Source organism: Salmo trutta, chromosome 32, assembly GCF_901001165.1.
Source record: "Salmo trutta chromosome 32, fSalTru1.1, whole genome shotgun sequence".
NCBI classification, from domain to species: domain Eukaryota; kingdom Metazoa; phylum Chordata; class Actinopteri; order Salmoniformes; family Salmonidae; genus Salmo; species Salmo trutta.
This window is the reverse complement of record NC_042988.1, coordinates 25,229,976-25,250,346: the sequence shown is the minus strand read 5'-3', so window position 1 is coordinate 25,250,346 and position 20,371 is coordinate 25,229,976. Positions and strand designations below refer to the sequence as shown.

The window sequence follows — 20,371 nt, the reverse complement described above, 5'->3', positions numbered from 1 at the left end:
AGATGAGATCCTCAGACCCCTTGTGAGACCATATGCTGGTGCGGTTGGCCCTGGGTTCCTCCTAATGCAAGACAATGCTAGACCTCATGTGGCTGGAGGGTGTCAGCAGTTCCTGCAAGAGGAAGGCATTGATGCTATGGACTGGCCCGCCCGTTCCCCAGACCTGAATCCAATTGAGCACATCTGGGACATCATGTCTCGCTCCATCCACCAATGCCACGTTGCACCACAGACTGTCCAGGAGTTGGCAGATGCTTTAGTCCAGGTCTGGGAGGAGATCCCTCAGGAGACCATCCACCACCTCATCAGGAGCATGCCCAGGCGTTGTAGGGAGGTCATACAGGCACGTGGAGGGCACACACTCTACTGAGCCTCATTTTGACTTGTTTTAAGGACATTACATCAAAGTTGGATCAGCCTGTAGTGTGGTTTTCCACTTTCATTTTGAGTGTGACTCCAAATCCAGACCTCCATGGGTTGATAAATTAGATTTCCATTGACTATTTTTGTGTGATTTTGTTGTCAGCACATTCAACTATGTAAAGAAAAAAGTATTTAATAAGATTATTTCATTCATTCAGATCTAGGATGTGTTATTTTAGTGTTCCCTTTATTTTTTTGAGCAGTGTATAACAAAATACCAAATACTGTGCTGATAGGCCCTAACTCCAGCACACTGTGCCGATAGGCTCTAACTCCAGTACACTGGGCAGATAGGCTCTAACTCTAGTACACTGTGCCGATAAGCTCTAACTCCAGTACACTGTGCCGATAAGCTCTAACTCCAGTACACTGTGCCGATAAGCTCTAACTCCAGTACACTGGGCAGATAGGCTCTAACTCTAGTACACTGTGCCGATAAGCTCTAACTCCAGTACACTGTGCCGATAAGCTCTAACTCCAGTACACTGTGCCGATAAGCTCTAACTCCAGTACACTGTGCCGATAGGCTCTAACTCCAGTACACTGGGCAGGTCGGCTCTAACTCCAGTACAATGTGCTGATAAGCTCTAACTCCACTAGATGTTGGAACTTTGCCATGGGGACTTGCTTCCATTCAGCCACAAGACCATTAGTGAGGTCAGTCACTGATGTTGGGCGATTAGGCCTGGCTCACAGTCGGCATTCCAATTCATTCCAAAGTTGTTCGATGGGGTTGAGGTCAGTGCTCTGCGCAGGCCAGTCAAGATCTTCCACACTGATCTCTTCAAGCCCTTTCTACACGGGGGCATTGTCAGGCTGAAACAGGATAGGGCCTTCCCCAAACTGTTGCCACAAAGTTGGAAGCACAGAATTGTCTACAACGCCATTGTATTCTGTAGCATTACAGGGCCTAGCCCGAACCATGATAAACAGCCCCAGACCATTATTCCTTCTCCACCATTGTCACGTCCTGACCCTTGGACGAGGTAATTTTCCATAGTAGAGTGGTCAGGGCGTGACAGGTAGTTGTTTTGGATGGTTTTGGGTTTTCTGTTTATATGTGGGCTTTTTCTAGATTTCTATTTCTATGTTTTGTTTTCTATGTTTTGGCCGGGTATGGTTTCCAATCAGAGGCAGGTGTCTATCGTTGTCGCTGATTGGAAGCCATACTTAGGCAGCCTGTTTTTCCTTTGGGTTTTGTGGGTAGTTGTTTTCCGTTTTGTCAGTGTACCTCACGGAACTGTTGGCTGTTGTTTTTGTTATTTTGGTTTAAGTGTTTTCATTAATAAAGGAAATATGAGCACTTTACATGCTGCGCCTTGGTCCCCTTTCGACGACCCTTGTGACAACCATATTTTACAGTTGGCACTACGCATTGGGGCAGGTAGCGTTCTCCTAGCATCCGCCAATGCCAGATTCGTCTGTCGGACTGCCAGATGTGAAGCGGGATATATCACTCCACAGAACGCGTTTCCACGGCTCCAGAGTCCAATGGCGGCAAGCTTTACACCACTCCAGCCAACGCTTGGCATAGCGCATGGTGATCTTAGGCTTGTGTGCGGCTGCTCGGACATGGGAACCCACTTCATGAAGCTCCCGACGAACAGTTATTGTGCTGATGTTGCTGCCAGTGGCAGTTTGGAATGCGGTAGTGAGTGTTGCAACCGAGGACAGGCGATTTTTAGGAGTTACGCGCTTCAGCATTCGGGGGTCCTGTTCTGTGAGCTTGTAGTGTTACCACTTCACAGCTGAGCCATTGTTGCTCCTAGATGTTTCCATTTCACAATAACAGCACTTACAGTTGACTGGGGCAGCTCTAGCCGGGCAGAAATTTGATAAACTGACTTGTTGGAAAGGTCCCATCCTATGACGGTGCCACGTTGAAAGTCACTGAGCTCTTCAGTACCGGCCATCCTACAGCCACTGTCTTTTTATGGAGATTGCATGGCTGTGTGCTCGATGTTATACATCTGTCAACAACGGGTGTGGCTGAAATAGGTGAATCCACTAACTTGAAGGGGTGTCCACATACCTTTGGCCATCTAGTGTAGCTCTATATTATCAAAGGGAGTTCAAAGATCTGACTGCTGCGGGAAAAACACTGTTTTTAAAACGTTCAGTTTCGGTGGTCAATGACCTGTAGCGCCAACCAGAGGGGAGGGGCTGAAAGAGGTAATTGGATGGATGGGAGGGGTCGTTGATTATTTTTTCTGCAGATTTGGAGGTGCGCTTGGTGTACAGAAAGCTCACAGAGGGAAGGTCCCAGGACAGACAGTAATCTTTGAGGCTTTCAGCACAATCCTCTCTAGTCTCTTAGTGAGACTGTCCATGTTACCATACCAAACTGTAACAGACTGTATGAGGCAAAGTCATGAGTAAGGTACTTTAAGAAACTTATCATGTTTCATTACTTATTCTAATGAATAGGCCATTCAGCTACTTTACCAATTCAAACCTTTAAAACGTTCAGCCTCATGAAATCTTTATTAAGACTATATTTTATGAGTGACCTTGCCGAGTGGAATGACATTGGCTTACAGTATGCTGACTAATCATAAGGACAGGAACATGATATGTGGGGAGAGAATAATGTATGACTCATAGAAGGCCTTGTTAGCACACCAGCAGCATATACATAACACTACTTAAAGAGCTGTCATTCACTGGCTATTTGCTATTTATGGCCAGTTGGATAGATCCATTTCAGCAAAAAGTTCTATACACCTCCATAACCATGTAATCACCAGCATATTCATCATCACCTCTTTCAATGGGCTGTTTATCCATTAGCAAGTTGCCATGACAATCATCTTAACAAACCAACCAAGTGTATGACAACAAACTATGGTAGGCCTACCACCTACCATAATGGTTAATAATATAGTCTTAAGAGTCATATTGTGGCTACATGTATACAAACAAAAAACAACTTGAGTGACACAATCTGTAAATGTCAGTGACACAGTAGAATACTTTCTTACTTGTGTATTTCCTATGCAATGTTTTAGATTAAAGTGACTGGTTGGTCCGTGTCCTCTGGATGAGCGACATGGGGGTGTGAGGAGTGGGGGCTGGTCTTCTGGGAGGATGGAGGATGTGGGATCATTGTGTCCAGAGATCAATAAAGGAGAGTATTCAGATCTCAACAGTGAAACCCAACCAGCCTGCCAATACAAGGGGGCTTCAGCCCATAGAGTAGAGCAGACCCCCTCAGCTGATAGGTACAGAAGTGGTGGAACCAGACAGGGTCAGGGGACAATAAGGTTATAGTGGAGATGGGACGTGACGGTAGCAGGTTCAGTGTGCTGCAACCTGATTGGTGGCTTCTGCTGGCCAAATTGTCTGAGATCAATAGCCATCAACACTGGTTTGCCTTTTAGTGTAAATACCTCAATGAGCAGTAAACACAATTATAGAACTCAGACGTGCATTAGTGGTCTTTCAGTGGCCTTCCCAAATTTAGTGTATCATCAAGGACGATGGAGCCTGTCCAAAAACTACACATAATGGACTATGTGGACCATATGGACCATATGCAAGTGAAGCAGTCTCCCTCTTGTGGTGTATCATTATATTGTGTAAGATACTGTGGTGTGGCTGGTAAAAAGCCTAGCTCTTTGAGCCATGTTACAATTCCCACCAAGTGGGATAACCCTATTGTCGTGATGCATAGGGGGTTTGCCTTTCACGCCGGAGACCAGGATTCGCTTGCCGCTCCCTGTCAGGGCTTTCGGAAGGATCGGACCAATACGCAGCGTGATCGTAGTTCCACATCTTTTATTCAGTCGTGAAACTAATGCAATAAACCATAAACTTGAAATACAAAAAACAAGAAAGCCGTGATGCAGAGCCGGCATACACTACTCACAAAATAATCACCCACAAAACACCAGTGGGACAAACATCAACTTAAATATGGCCTCCAATTAGAGACAACGACAACCGGCTGCCTCTAATTGGAGGTCATGCCAAACAAAAACTAACCTAGAAATACAAAACTAGAAACTAAACATAGAAATACAAAAATGGACAAACACCCCATCACGCCCTGACCTACTCTACCATAGAAAATAACAACTTACTATGGTCAGGACGTGACACTCCCTCTGTTCGATACATTGGTGTCAAGTCGGATGGCGGCCGTTGGGCCATCGAAAGGCACAGCGATACTTGTGAAGGGGTTTGAAAGAAAGTCGACGTGCCTACCGGCTCGAAAGGGACAGTATGTTGGTCCTCGATATATGAGCCACTTTACAATTCCCACCAAGTGGGTTAACCCTATTGGCGCGTTGCGTAGGGTGTTTGCCTTTCACGCCTGGATTTGCTTCCCACTTCTTTTGTTCGCTACATATACTGTATATATATATATATTATTTGGGTGCAGCTGGTAAATATTGTAGACTATATGCCTACGTATTGTATCCTACTACGTGAACGTGTAAAAAGCGCAAGAATCAAGCTGTGCCTAGAATGATGATGTGCTTGACACCAGACCCTGAAGAAGGCACAGTGATGCCAAAACGTTGGTGGTTTACCCAATACATTACCGGGAGCTTGTATATAGAGTATGCGACTCCCTTTTTATTTTATTAGTTTGCTCGCCGTTGGTCAGCACCTCTACCAACTTTTGGGGTGTGCACCAGCTCATGAAATTCATTCATTTATATACAGTTGACGCAATAATACAGACCACATAAATTAGAAATGATCAATAAAACTGCATGTGAAAAACGCATCTACCCAGTAGATTTCAGGTAGATTTCCAGGGATGCTTTCTTTGGCAAACAACATGAAATGCAACACATTGGAGGGAAGCTAGAGAGCGAGAGAGAGCGATAGAGAGCGATAGAGAGAGCGAGATATAGATGAAGTGTCACAAAATTGACTCCAGTTGATCCTTGTCTCTTGTCTATGTAGATCATGGTTTCCCAACTGGCGGCCCGAGTGACGAATTTGTACAGCAGGTGTTTTTGTTTTTTTGGGTTGCATTTTCATTGTTGGACATAAAACAATGTAAATCAGCTCCAAGTTATTTTAATTTGGAATATCTGTTCCCAAGTATTTCCATGCATAATATCTCATTACCATATACAAACGCAAGCAAGGTTTGGAATTATTGTGTTTTAGTCAAATATTATATCTGTTTGGGCTTAATGCGGTCAATTTGAAGTCTACAAATTATTTGTAATTATGTTCTTGCCCCCCCCCCCAACCTTCCACTCAAGAAAAAATTGACGCACGTCTGAATCTAGTTGATGATCCCAGGTGTAGATCGTTCAAGTCGCCTACTGCAGAAGTCACAGGGTAAATCGGGAAAGAGTGGACGTGCCTCTCTTCAGTTCGTGCACGACTCTTGCCTCCGCAGTGCACTGCTGGATAGCGCTCAGTACAGTCAGTCTGCGCCGGGACGCTGCACGCACGCACCAGTGACCTGCCAATGCGACGCATCTCACTCTCAAAAGGTCTCGAACGCTACACGGCAGCGAAGAGCATGCGGAATTCACTGCGGACTCATTGATAAAGAATTGCCACAGGAATTAAAATGAACAATTCGTCCTGTATGTTACTTTGCAGTATCCATTTAGTATAGTCTATTTGTTTATGACACTGTAGGAAACCGAAGCATGGCGGGTACCTTATCATTGGTGATGTTGTTTGGAGTGGTGAGTAGTGGCATGATTTATAACTCTGATTTCATAAAGATATATTTCATTTTGATTGAATAGGTACCACGGGAGAAACGTGTTCATTGTTTGCATTTTATTACTTAGCGTTATAACACTGTAGTTGCATTGGACTGGGGATCCCTCCACTGGCCCTGGTATTTCTCCATCCAATGCTGGCAAATTAGTCACGATACTAATCTGAGGAGAGCTGCTGGAGGGAAGGTGATTACCACCCCCATCTCAGAACTGATCATAATAAACCCGAATGTGTGTTTTATAATAACAGTTATAGTTCCCCATGCTCTTCATCTGAATGCTTTATAGAACAACCATCCTGGAAGGTTTTCATAGGCAGGTGCCATAGCCCAAGGTTCCTTTTACAATGTGGGATTTCATAGCAGGTCCGTCCATTCAAAACTGTGATAAGATCACATACGGACTGAAATGAAAGGCTTGGTCAGTCATCGGTAAATATGCATACTCAGTGTTGGGGAAGCTACTCAGAAAATATTTTTGACCAACCTACCAATCACTTCACAATGGAAGAAGATAAGCCTCACTAAAGCTCCCTTTAAGAAAATATATATTTGACTTAACTAAAGTTACTTTGAAAAAGTAGTTCACTACATCCAAACTAGTTCTTAAAAAACGTTAATATGTGCACCTGAAATGCCATACATAACAAATTGCAATTGAGGTCATATGTTTAACAGAATGTGTAATTTAGCCTAAGAAACAAAAAAACGAATGTTTCAAGTGAGAATTAGGCAGGTCTAATGCTGAAAAAAAGAAAATGATTGCCTACTTCACCCATATACCCAGTTTAACTTCTTCCAGTGTGAAGTAATTGGTAGCTTGGTAAAATATATTTTCAGAGTAGCTTCCCCAACACTGAGTATGCATATATGAAACAGATCTATGCCATTTACTGATGACTGATCAAACCCTTAACATTTCAGTCTGTATGTGATCTAATAACAGTTTTTTTATGAATGAACCTGTTATGAAATCCTAAAATACCCATATTTTCTTTTTTTTGGCAGTAGGCTTCTGTTGAAGTGGAGTTCAGAAAGTTTTGAGCAATTCATGACATGCATGTGAATTTTCGATAGTTGGGGGATGATAATGATAATGGTGATGGGGATGATTACAAACTATTTGCTATTATTTGGTGAGTGGCTGTCATAAGCAAATCCTCCTGATATTTCAAGACCTGCTGGTCTAATAAGGCTTGTTCATTCACTCACCATGTGAACAGCCCTCTACATGACTCAGGAGCAGTCTGTTTTGACTGCTTCTTTACAACATTGTGGTAGTATAGAGCATGTTTGTAGAATTAGATTCAGAAATAGTCTCTAATTGACTATGAAATCGGGGAGAGTGCAAAGCAGGCATCTCAAGGCTGGGGATGTGACCTGGTGTGTGTGTGTGTGTGTGTGTGTGTGTGTGTGTGTGTGTGTGTGTGTGTGTGTGTGTGTGTGTGTGTGTGTGTGTGTGTGTGTGTGTGTGTGTGTGTGTGTGAGGGCATTATTCTAAACGTTTGAGTTAATTTATGCTTGATCCGAAAATGTGGTCGGAGGCTCCGTATGGATGGTGTGATGCAATTGCGGAGTGTACGGAGGGAAGGCATGCAGAGACAAAAATGAGCTCTGTACCGCATCGCTGTGGGCTCCGTATAGCTCCTCATTGACATGATTGGTTGATGATGGGTACAGTTGAAGTCGGAAGTTTACATACACCTTAGCCAAATATATTTAAACTCAGTTTTTCACAATTCCTGACATTTAATCCTAGTAAAAATTCCCTGTCTTAGGTCAGTTAGGATCAACATTTTATTTTAATAATGTGAAATGTCAGAATAATAGTAGAGAGAATGATTTATTTCAGTTTTTATTTCTTTCATCACATTCCCAGTGGGTCAGAAGTTTACATACACTCAATTAGTATTAGGTAGCATCGCCTCTAAATTGTTTAACTTGGGTCAAACGTTTTGGGTAGCCTTCCACAAGCTTCCCACAATAAGTTGGGTGAATTTTGGCCCATTCCTCCTGACAGAGCTGGTGTAACTGAGTCAGGTTTGTAGGCCTCCTTGTTCACAAACGCTTTTTCAGTTCTGCCCAGAAATGTTCTATAGGATTGAGGTCAGGGCTTTGTGATGGCCACTCCAATACCTTGACTTTGTTGTCCTTGTTGGCCATTTTGCCACAACTTTGGAAGTATGCTTGGGGTCATTGTCCATATGGAAGACCCATTTGCGTCCAAGCTTTAACTTCCTGACTGATGTCTTGAGATGTTGCTTCAATATATCAACATAATTTTCCATCCTCATGATGCCATCTATTTTGTGAAGTGCACCAGTCCCTCCTGCAGCAAAGCACCCCCACAACATGATGCTGCCACCCCCGTGCTTCACGGTTGGGATGGTGTTCTTCGGCTTGCAAGCCTCCCCCTTTTTCCTCCAAACATAACAATGGTTATTATGGCCAAACAGTTATATTTTTGTTTCATCAGACCAGAGGACATTTCTCAAAAAGTACGATCTTTGTCCCCAAGTGCAGTTGCAAACCGTAGTCTGACTTTTTTATAGCGGTTTTGGAGCAGTGGCTTCTTCCTTGCTGAGCTGCCTTTCAGGTTATGTCGATATAGGACTTGTTTTACTGTGGATATACATACTTTTGTACCAGTTTCCTCCAACACTTTCACAAGGTCCTTTGCTGTTGTTCTGGAATTGATTTGCACTTTTCGCACCAATGTACGTTCATCTCTAGGAGATAGAACGCATCTCCTTCCTGAGCGGTATGACTGCTGCGTGGTCCCATGGTGTTTATACTTGCCTACTATTGTTTGTACAGATGAACGTGGTACCTTCAGGCGTTTGGAAATTGCTCCCAAGAATGAATCAGACTTGTGGAGGTCTACAATAGTTTTTCTGAGGTCTTGGCTGAATTCTTTTGATTTCCCCATGATGTCAAGCAAAGAGGCACTGAGTTTGAAGGTAGGCCTTGAAATACATCCACAGGTACACCTCCAATTGACTCAAATGATGTCAATTAGCCTATCAGAAGCTTCTAAAGCCATGACATCATTTTAGGAATTTTCCAAGCTGTTTAAAGGCACAGTCAACTTAGTGTATGCAAACTTCTGACCCACTGGAATTGTGATACAGTGAATTATAAGTGAAATAACCTGTCTGTAAACAATTGTTGGAAAAGTTACTTGTGTCATGCACAAAGTAGATGTCCTAACCGACTTGACAAAACTATAGTTTGTTAACAAGAAATTTGTGGAGTGGTTGAAAATTAGTTTTAATGACTCCAACATGAGTGCATGTCAACTTTTGACTTCAACTGTAGGTCAGGAGGTCCTGTATAAACACAAACTCACTTCCTTGACAACTTCCTTCACAACAGTTCTGCGCTGCTCCGCTAAGCTCAAGAAGTATGAATACCCTGACTTCTGCAGAGGCCATATCACCCTAAATGCTGCACGGCCAATGCAGACGTCGGATTGACTATGCAGCACCTTTCAGTCACTCAGATCATGTTGAGAGTAGCAGGCTCCTTATCAGAGGTGAAGCTGGTAAATTGCCAGTTTATTTCACTGACAAGAAGCACACAAATACAGATAAACTTGGGGGTTTGGGCGGCATTCCAAGTTCACATTCACCGACCTGGTGATTATAGTGTAAGACCATATTCAAATAAGAACAGAGGTTTAGAGCCAAGGTTTGCCTAAATGACTAAGGATAAGAAAATATGCTTATGTGTGGTTTAACAATGCTTTGGGCAATTCTCCAACAGAGGGAGACATGCCAAGAGTAGAGGGGTCACAGGCGCAACTTTCACTGGGGATGGGGGGGGGGGACATGTCCCCCCCACATTCTGAAATTGCATTTTTGTCCTCCTCAGTTTTATCATTGGATTGTGGTACAAAACGAGGCAACGGTGTGCTTTAGGACCATGCAGATGCCTCCAAGTGGTCGGGTAGACTGTTTGGAGTGTTTATCCGACTGGATAAAAATGAAATAAAAAAGTTATGTCCCCCCCACTTCTAAATCCAAAGTTGCGCCCTTGCGAGTGTTTGAGATTATGTGGGGGATATCACTGGGGGGGAGGGGGGGGGGGGGCACGCACGCACGCACACACACACAGACAGACACGCACACACAGAGAAGATAGGGAGAAATGTAAAGAGCGGATGAGAGTCGATCGACAGAGAGAGAGAGAGTTGTACTGGCGGCTGCTTTCAGTGCATCTGTTTTTGAATGAAAGCAGGGTCTGAGGGAAGGGGAGAGAGGGAGACAGTTAAAGAGCGAGAGAAGGCATCTCAGTGAGAGAGAGACCAGCAGTTTTTCTTAGTAAAATGTGAGGCATTAAACGTTAAAGCGTTTCAGTCTAATGGTTTTGATGATTATGACTTCAGAATGTGCTTCACATTATTGTTTCCTTATTTAAATGTATTGTATGTATGAAAACATGCTTTAGTCCTGTGCCTGTGAAGCTGTTTCGCATTTATATCAGAGTGAGAGAGAGGAAGTGACAGAGAAGGGGAGAGAGAGGGAGAGTGGAGAGAGGCAGTGACAGAGAAGGGGAGAGAGAGGGAGAGTGGAGAAGCAGTGAAGAGAGGGAGAGGGAGTGGAGAGAGGCAGTGACAGAGAAGGGGAGAGAGAGGGAGAGTGGAGAGAGGAAGTGACAGAGAAGGGGAGAGAGAGGGAGAGTGGAGAGAGGAAGTGACAGAGAAGGGGAGAGAGAGGGAGAGTGGAGAGAGGCAGTGACAGAGAAGGGGAGAGAGAGGGAGAGTGGAGAGAGGAAGTGACAGAGAAGGGGAGAGAGAGGGAGAGTGGAGAGAGGAAGTGACAGAGAAGGGGAGAGAGAGGGAGAGTGGAGAGAGGAAGTGACAGAGAAGGGGAGAGAGAGGGAAAGTGGAGAGAGGAAGTGACAGAGAAGGGGAGAGAGAGGGAGAGTGGAGAGAGGAAGTGACAGAGAAGGGGAGAGAGAGGGAGAGTGGAGAGAGGAAGTGACAGAGAAGGGGAGAGAGAGGGAGAGTGGAGAGAGGAAGTGACAGAGAAGGGGAGAGAGAGGGAGAGTGGAGAGAGGAAGTGACAGAGAAGGGGAGAGAGAGGGAGAGTGGAGAGAGGCAGTGACAGAGAAGGGGAGAGAGAGGGAGAGTGGTGAGAGGCAGTGAGAAAAAGAGTAGAAATAAGAAGAGACAGAGAGAAGATTGTGTGTGAATTTATAGTTTAAGTTGTGCAATATGAGGACTTGTTATGCAAATTCCAGAGAGGAATCTGTCTTTTACCACACCTAGCAATTAGAGAGAAAAACAAGGATGTTAACTCTCCCAGGGCCTCCATCAACAGTACTGAGTCTGACCAATAGCCCCATAGACAGCTCCGTTTGTCTTGGCCTTAAAGAAAAAGTTAAGCTCCTCAAATGCTTTACTTCCCGGAACAGTCCCGCCTGGACTTGCAGTACGCTCCAGCCAGCAGTATTCAACTAACATTTTCACTACAAGCGAATAAATAAGGAGGAGAGTAACCACTATGGGGAAGAAAACACAAATCAAGTATTAGAAAAACAAAGGTAGATCTTCTCCTTATAAATGAATGGGTTCAGGAGCCTTTGTAAACACCCTGCAGACTGACAGCTTCAGTGTGAAGGGCAGCGGGCTGGATATGGATGATCGGAACAGGAATTCTGGGGGGAAGTGTGTGTGTGTGTGCACGAGTGTGTGCATGCATGGGTGTGTGTGTGTGTGTATGGGGAGGATATATTGAAGTGCTAACATGCAACATGAGGTTGTGCATTAGGCACATATGTTTATAGGTGTTACTTGGACCAGTCATGGGTGAGCACCTTGAGGCTTGCCTTTATGTGCCTTTAAAGGCTCTCTGAGGATGGGACAATGTATTTCTCTGTAGAAGAATTTGTCTCTGATTTAGATGTAGACAAAATGATTTATTGCGAATCATGATATGAGGTTAGATTAGGAACATGATTGTAATACACATCTGGCTGTCATTTTTGCCTCCAAAACGTTCCCCTCTATGAGCCAGTATTATGGGTGACCTCTGCTTTAACACCCTTCTGTCTGTTCTTCTGTCTATGCCAGGTTGGGGTATTGGTGGCTTCTAAGACGGAGCGGGCGGTGCAGGTGCCCTGTGAGTCAGGCCAGTACACCAAGGGTGGAGAGTGCTGCGAGGTGTGCCCACCTGGAGAGGGGGTGGTGAGGAGGTGTGGTGCCAACCAGACCATCTGCGCCCAGTGCCTAGACAGTGAGTTCATCCTTCAAATGTACAAGTACACATCTATACAGACATACTGTATTATGCACATGCACACAGGCACGCACACACAGCTATTTTCAGTTGCACAACTAGAGGTTTTCTTCTGGATCAAAAAGGGGCTTAGGTGGTGGGCGTGGCAGGGGGCGTGGCAGGGGGCGTGGCAGGGGGCATGGTTGGCCCGTCAGTGGTCATAATTTTAGAAGCCCCCATCTTGGCGGGGTAAAGGATGGCTAATGTTGTGTTCTTTTGCTCAAACATAATAACAAAATCTATACTGCTAAATTCATTGTTTTTAGAATTTTCAATTCTCCCTGACTGTCTAGTTTTTATTTTGGGTATTGTTAGTTCTCAATGATTATGTTATCAAAAAATATATAGGTCCATTATCTTTTTTACACACTTTATGTCTGGTTTTAGTCGTTTAAGTACACACTGAAAGTGTTTTTATATCCCGAAAATGTATTTAAAAAAAGTATATATACAGTATATTAGAACTTGTTTTTACACTGTTTGGACAATGATTTCAATGGCAGAAAAATCCCTGAACTATACATTTCACCTTATATGCACTCATTTACACCATCAATGGCAATTTACACATTAATACCCCACCGTCTAAAACCATCCAATCAAAAGAGAAAAAAGCCTGAACAAAAATGTTACTGTCCAATTTGCACATTACTAAAAAAAGGCCTTCTGTTCCTGCTTTAATAACAAAGTGTTATTTAGAAACAGGCAGGAATTCCTATGTTTGATGGCTGTAAGTGGGGCCAAATGTGTTCACTTACAACTCAGGCTGAAACCCATTAGCACCGATTCAGAGGGAGGATAAAACGGGACGGGAGAGGTGCCAATGTTGTGCTAGAACGTCCTACAGAGAGGAAGAGCCTTTATGCAAACATACATATGCACTTCATCTTAGGGTTTGTTTCACCATTTTCCCTCTCTTTCTGTTGTTGTCCTTTACAGTAGTTAAGATGCATAGTAGAAGTTAAAGTATAGTTCTCATAGGTCACTGCATAGCATAGAAATAGAATCCAGAGAGAGCGAGTCAGCTGGATTCTACAGCACTTCTATGAGTCAAAGTGTAGTTCTCAAAGGTCACTGCATGGTTGTGGTGGATGAGCAGAATGTCAGAGTGTATTGTGACTCCTGATGGGTGTCAGGTCTGCTCTACTGACTGAGTCGTACAAATAGGATCTTCTTTCACAACTGTGACAATTCACAGACAAAGTATTCTTCAGTTGAGGTCCTTTCCAAATCCCAGGAATGCCAGTGTTTCCAACACAATTTGAGCAGGACACAGAACAGACAAGGTCTAAAATTAGATCAATTAAGTCATTTAGTCAGAAGATGGTCTGTGTTTCTGCTTGGTATAGTATTACCATAACAAGCTCCTACAGACACAACACTGGCCTGTGTAAAGACATGGTATGCACATATTATTTAATGTAACCTCCAAACATTCCTGGAGCTTGGCAGTTTAAGATCAAAGTCTCATCCACAGCAGCTGGACAGTTGGTGAACAGCCAACCAGACAGTATACACAGAGAGGTAAAAGAACAACTGGAAGGGAGGGGAAATGGAAATGGAAGAGGAGGGGATGAGGAATGGAGACTAATTAATCATTATTATCAGCAAATTACACAAAGTGATGGATTACAGCAGGAAACTGGAGCCGCTTGGCTTCTCTGCAAAAGCAGCAGAGACATCCTAATATGGACTTGTATTCTAAGGTTTGACTGAACCCTGCCCTAAGAGTCCTTAATGAATAAATTAAAATGTATAAATGCTGTCACTTTTTTTCATGGGAAATGATAAACCACTAGTGAGCGCTCCACTCTCATTCCCTACCAGTCTTTATGTGACTCATCGGCTGTAACAGGGACAAAACTGGTCTGAGGGAGCATCAAGCACCAAAGAGCAGGGTCTGCTCGTTCATCTTGCATGGTGTTACATGACTGCATCTTTACACATTTAAACAGACTAATTATACCAGTGCGCCACGCCCATTTGATATCCTACACAGGGATGCAGAAAAACAATGTTGTCAGTGTTGTCCCATCGCTGCAACTCCTGTACGGACTCAGGGGAGGTGAAGGTCGAGAGCCATGCGTCCTCCGAAACACGACGCCACCAAGCCGCACTGCTTCTTAACACACTGCTCGCTTAACCTGGAAGTCAGCCGCACCTCATGGGTCTCCCGGTCGCGGCCAGCTGCTACACAGCCCGGGATCGAATCCGGATCTGTAGTGACGCCTCTAGTACTGCGATGCAGTGCCTTAGACCGCTGCGCCACTCGGGAAGCCCTAGAAAACAATTATCTTGAGCCATGATACAGACATGGTATCAATAATGTGGTAAACATTCCACAATTTAGCAGAATTGCATTAGTTTGTGACAATTTGAGTCAATTTACAATTGTTCTCTGCCTGTCCATTTTTGTTAGTCCCAATAAAATCTTAATGTGCTTGATGCATCCCTGAAACACTAACAAAAATAGGGCCTGAGAGTGTTATAAATGGATGTCAGTGGCTGAAAACACGGACCTTTACCTGAATAACAAAAGCTGTATACGTAGATAGAAGCAGTATTTCATAAAGCGCAGATATTAATATTTTAAAAGGTGAAAAAACATTCAGAGCATCCATTTCCTGTTTCATGGTAAATATGGGTGCATCTTTATTTACCTCTTCTTCCTCTCTGGATACTCTACTTCCTGTCTCGCTAACACCTCCCCTCCTCATTGCCCTATCCTTTCAGGTCTAGACGCCTGCCAACGTCAGCACCGCTAAAATATTTATCAGTCCTTTCCACTTTCTCTCTCTCTGCCTGTCATGGGACACAGCACATCCAGAGCTGCTTCTCAGTGAAGCATTACAAAGGGGGCTGCAACTGACTGGGGATCAGTGGGGATGGAGAGAGAAAAGGCCAGTCAATGAAGCGTTTAGAAAGTCCTCTGACGGAATGGGGTTCAGTTGGAGATTTAGAGAGAGAGAGAGGGAAAGAGAGAGAGACAGAGAGAAGGACATAGAGAGAGGAGAACCACAGCTTCCTTAGTCAATGGAGTGTGTAAAAGAGGACTGACTGATTGTGGATCAGTGGGTAATGGGGGAATGAGGAGAAATTAGTTTGAGAGTCCTCTGTGGCTCCTACAGCGGAAACTACTGCATTACTCCACTGACCCCAGAACAACACTAGGTGAGCTAATGAGGGATAACACATAACTGTCACCAGATATGACTTCGCTTTTTAATATCCTAATAATAGCATTATAGGAACGTTAATAATACCCTAAACAGATGTTGTAAACCTTGGGGTCGAGCCAAGCAGACCACTGAAGCGTGGCGATAATTACACACTGTTAAAGAAATGTTTCAAGTTTTAAAAGACAAATAGAAACCGGCATGCAGGTTTCAGAACGTTTAACGTATAGCCCTACAGAGAAACAAGAGCCAGTGAAAGGTCAGTATGTTATGTTAGCATAGCAGAAAGAGAGAAAAGAGTTAAGGAAGGAAAGCTGTCTGACATTAGTGGGGAAATGGCCATTGGCCACGGTCCCCTAGAAGAACACAGCAGGATAGTGCTGACAAAGGAGAAGATGAAAGAGGATGGACACAGGAGAAGCTTAAGGATGTCCAGACCTGCATTATTAATGATGCTAATCTAATGGGGTCGAAACTCTTCGATGTGAGAGGAGGGGCCTTCTCAGGCTGAATTGGCACATTTACCCTACATCCATCAGCCTTCAATCACTAACTGCTGACAGGATCATACTGCTAGATATCTAGAAGAGGGTGGTCAGGTTGACAGGAACCATGAGGATCATACTGCTAGATATCTAGAGGAGGGTGGTCAGGTTGAGAGGAACCATGAGGAACATACTGCTAGATATCTAGAGGAGGGTGGTCTGGTTGAGAGGAACCATGAGGATCATACTGCTAGATATCTAGAGGAGGGTGGTCAGGTTGAGAGGAACCATGAGGAACATACTGCTAGATATCTAGAGGAGGGTGGTCAGGTTGAGAGGAACCATGAGGAACATACTGCTAGATATCTAGAGGAGGGTGGTCAGGTTGACAGGAACCATGGGGAACATACTGCTAGATATCTAGAGGAGGGTGGTCAGGTAGACAGGAACCATGAGGATCATACTGCTAGATATCTAGAGGAGGGTGGTCAGGTTGACAGGAACCATGAGGAACATACTGCTAGATATCTAGAGGAGGGTGGTCTGGTTGAGAGGAACCATGAGGAACATAATACTAGATATCTAGAGGAGGGTGGTCAGGTTGACAGGAACCATGGGGATCATATTCAGGAAGAGAGGAAAGATGTTGCTAACCTCAATGTTCTGCATGGTCTCAGGTGGTGACGGGCATGGTAACTGATTCTCTCTCTCTCTCTCTCTCTCCCTCCCTCCCTCCCTCCCTCCCTCTCTCTCTCTCTCCTACATGTGCGTGGTTCTGGAGCATACGGTCACGTTTAGACATGTTTATATACAATGACTGCATAGGGATTTATGCATGCAAGCTAAAATTAGGTAGAGGCCTGTTGCACTGCGGGATAATTGGGGAGGTTGAGGAAAGGTTGTACCGTCAAGCCTGACTGAAAAGAAAACAAAGGCTCTGAGTCCTACTTCAAATCATTATTTACCCTAAGGTCAGTTATTTATCCGCCAGATCGAAGGCCCCACTCACTCAGTCAATGTCAGAGCTGCTCTGCTACCTCTAGCCAGAGCCATATAAAGAGACCAGACCACCATCTGAACCACTCACTGCCAAATGACTGCTGAGAGAAATGTAAGAGAACAATAACACTGGACCTGGGCCACCACCTGTCAGTGGAGGGAGCTCAACCTCAGGACCTGGGCCACCACCTGTCAGTGGAGGGAGCTCAACCTCAGGACCTGGGCCACCACCTGTCAGTGGAGGGTGCTCAACCTCAGGACCTGGGCCACCACCTGTCAGTGGAGGGTGCTCAACCTCAGGACCTGGGCCACCACCTGTCAGTGGAGGGAGCTCAACCTCAGGACCTGGGCCTCCACCTGTCAGTGGAGGGTGCTCAACCTCAGGACCTGGGCCACCGCCTGTCAGTGGAGGGAGCTCAACCCCAGGACCTGGGCCACCACCTGTCAGTGGAGGGAGCTCAACCTCAGGACCTGGGCCACCACCTGTCAGTGGAGGGAGCTCAACCTCAGGACCTGGGCCACCACCTGTCAGTGGAGGGAGCTCAACCCCAGGACCTGGGCCACCACCTGCCAGTGGAGGGAGCTCAACCTCAGGACCTGGGCCACCACCTGTCAGTGGAGGGAGCTCAACCTCAGGACCTGGGCCACCACCTGTCAGTGGAGGGAGCTCAACCTCAGGACCTGGGCCACCACCTGTCAGTGGAGGGAGCTCAACCTCAGGACCTGGGCCACCACCTGTCAGTGGAGGGAGCTCAACCTCAGGACCTGGGCCACCACCTGTCAGTGGAGGGAGCTCAACCTCAGGACCTGGGCCACCACCTGTCAGTGGAGGGAGCTCAACCTCAGGTCCTGGGCCACCACCTGTCAGTGGAGGGAGCTCAACCTCAGGACCTGGGCCACCACCTGTCAGTGGAGGGAGCTCAACCTCAGGACCTGGGCCACCACCTGTCAGTGGAGGGAGCTCAACCTCAGGACCTGGGCCACCACCTGTCAGTGGAGGGAGCTCAACCTCAGGTCTCTCCATTTCCCTGTCACATGTTCCCTGACTCTTATCAATCATATGAATTTATATTTACTATTTGATGGTCTTTTTGATGGTCTGGAACATGTTGTCATGTTTGGATCATCCAATTTTGGACCATCGTCAATGTTTTTCACTGTGTTACCTCAAATGGTTGGAGTTGGAAACTCAGAGGAAATAACATCCTGTTCTCACAGTATGAGCCTGTTTTATCCAATCCTGTTCTCACAGTATGCGCCTGTTTTATCCAATCCTGTTCTCACAGTATGAGCCTGTTTTATCCAATCCTGTTCTCACAGTATGAGCCTGTTTTATCCAATCCTGTTCTCACAGTATGAGCCTGTTTTATCCAATCCTGTTCTGTTTATCCTCCACTAATGTTTCAATGCCGTTACCTCTCACATTCTCTGTTTCCACTGTGTTTAAAGTAAGGGAGATGACACCCTGTGTTGTAAGGTAGTAAGCTGTGCTGCTGTTTACAAGGTGTTAGAGATATTAGGCTCAGCCTGTGCTAGTGTTTACATGCTGGAGGAGCTTACAAGGCAAGGCAAGTGCTGGGACATTGCTGCAGGGCTTTTCACACCAGCAATACGCTCTCTCTCTCTTACTGAACACAACAACTGCCATCCAACACTTCTCACTGCTCGTCCTGACACACACACACACAGACATGTGCACACACACACACACACACACACACACACACACACACACACACACACACACACACACACACACACACACACACACACACACACACACACACACACACACACACGCACACACACACACACACACAGTACTCTCACACAGATGCAGACACACACAAAACATGCATCACTTGCTGTTTCTAATAGCAAGGGAAGCCTCTAAAGCTCTACATTGAATAGATTGCAGAAGATGCCTCCTCTCTCCTGTTCCCCATTTAGAAGAGCATCACACGGGAGTACAGAGGGATTGGGGAACCCTATATCCGGTGGGGATCCCGCTGTTCTGTTATTCAAACCAGCCTGCCCCTCCACTCCACCGTCTCCTCCTCTCCTCTCTTATCCTCTCCTGTCCTCCACCCTCTCCTCTCTTCTCCTCTCCTCTCTTATCCTCTCCTGTTCTCTCTTATCCTCTCCTCTCCTCCACCCTCTCCTCTCTTCTCCTCTCCTCTCTTATCCTCTCCTGTTCTCTCTTATCCTCTCCTGTTCTCTCTTATCCTCTCCTCTCCTCCACCCTCTCCTCTCTTCTCCTCTCCTCTCCTGTTCTCTCTTATCCTCTCCTCTCCTCCACCCTCTCCTCTCTAAACCTCTCCTCTCTTCTCCTCTCCTCTCTTATCCTCTCCTCATCTCTTCCCTCTCCTCCCTCTCCTCTCTTATCCTCCCTCTCCTCCCTCTTCCCTCCTCTCCCGCCAAACGTCACTCTCATCTCCTATAGCCACAAAAATAACAGACTCTATGAATAATTCAGCAGGGTTCCAATTATATCTGAAAAAAATTCTATAAGAACATGCAATATTAATGGATGATTTTGTACCGCTAAGAACACTCAGCATGAGAATAACCCAGTTTGGGGTCAACACCTTCATGGCTCAACTTCTAGCACCAACATTCCTGAAGAGCACATTCTACTAATGGAACTTCATAAAGACAACTACAACTGGCTCAGGAAATAGTCATCAGAGGCCTCCTTTATAAACATTACGTAGCTACAAAATATACCACAAAACATGCGTGTGCCAGTTTGGACGCAAAACGCACATTTTCTATTGGTTGTAGTATTGTATTGCAAGCAGGCAAAAAAGTATGTTGTGCAAATGGGGGATATGAGGACACGCTTATTCATAAAAACGTAATAACAAGATTCAACCATTTGCTGCTAGTGAGAAGAACGAAAATCAATGTGTTTAATTTATGGAATTGAAATCAAAACATTGTTGACAAGTCCACAACAATTGGCCACCGTTTTCTCTGTCAGAAAGTGTCAGTCCTTTACAGCCAGATACAGAATAAATTATTGTCCTTTACAGCCAGATACAGCATAAATTACTGCCCTTTACAGCTAGATACAGCATAAATTACTGAAAAAGATGAATACATTCTTCCTACACAGTAAATATACCGGTAGCTTGTGTAAAAGACTTGACAGTATGGGTATAGGCTACAGTATTGCTGTACGATAGGAGCGCGACATCTCAGAGACCCAAGGCAGGAGATACTGAAGAAACACAAGAATCTATTGATAAACAAAACAATTAGTCTTTTGCAAAAAGTGTGGGCTGTAGCATTTAATTAAAACAT

At 45.0% G+C, this 20,371-nt stretch overlaps 1 protein-coding gene across 1 annotated transcript in view; it reads left to right on the top strand.

Moving 5' to 3' along the window:
• The first annotated feature begins 5,719 nt into the window (after positions 1-5,719).
• LOC115171538 (tumor necrosis factor receptor superfamily member 16-like) overlaps positions 5,720-20,371 on the top strand; it is a 45,668-nt gene continuing 31,016 nt past the window's right edge. Inside the window, exons 1-2 of the mRNA XM_029728469.1 lie at positions 5,720-6,086; positions 12,201-12,363. Coding sequence (XP_029584329.1) covers positions 6,048-6,086; positions 12,201-12,363 — 202 coding nt within the window. The 5' untranslated portion in view covers positions 5,720-6,047. The remainder of the gene's footprint in view (positions 6,087-12,200; positions 12,364-20,371) is intronic.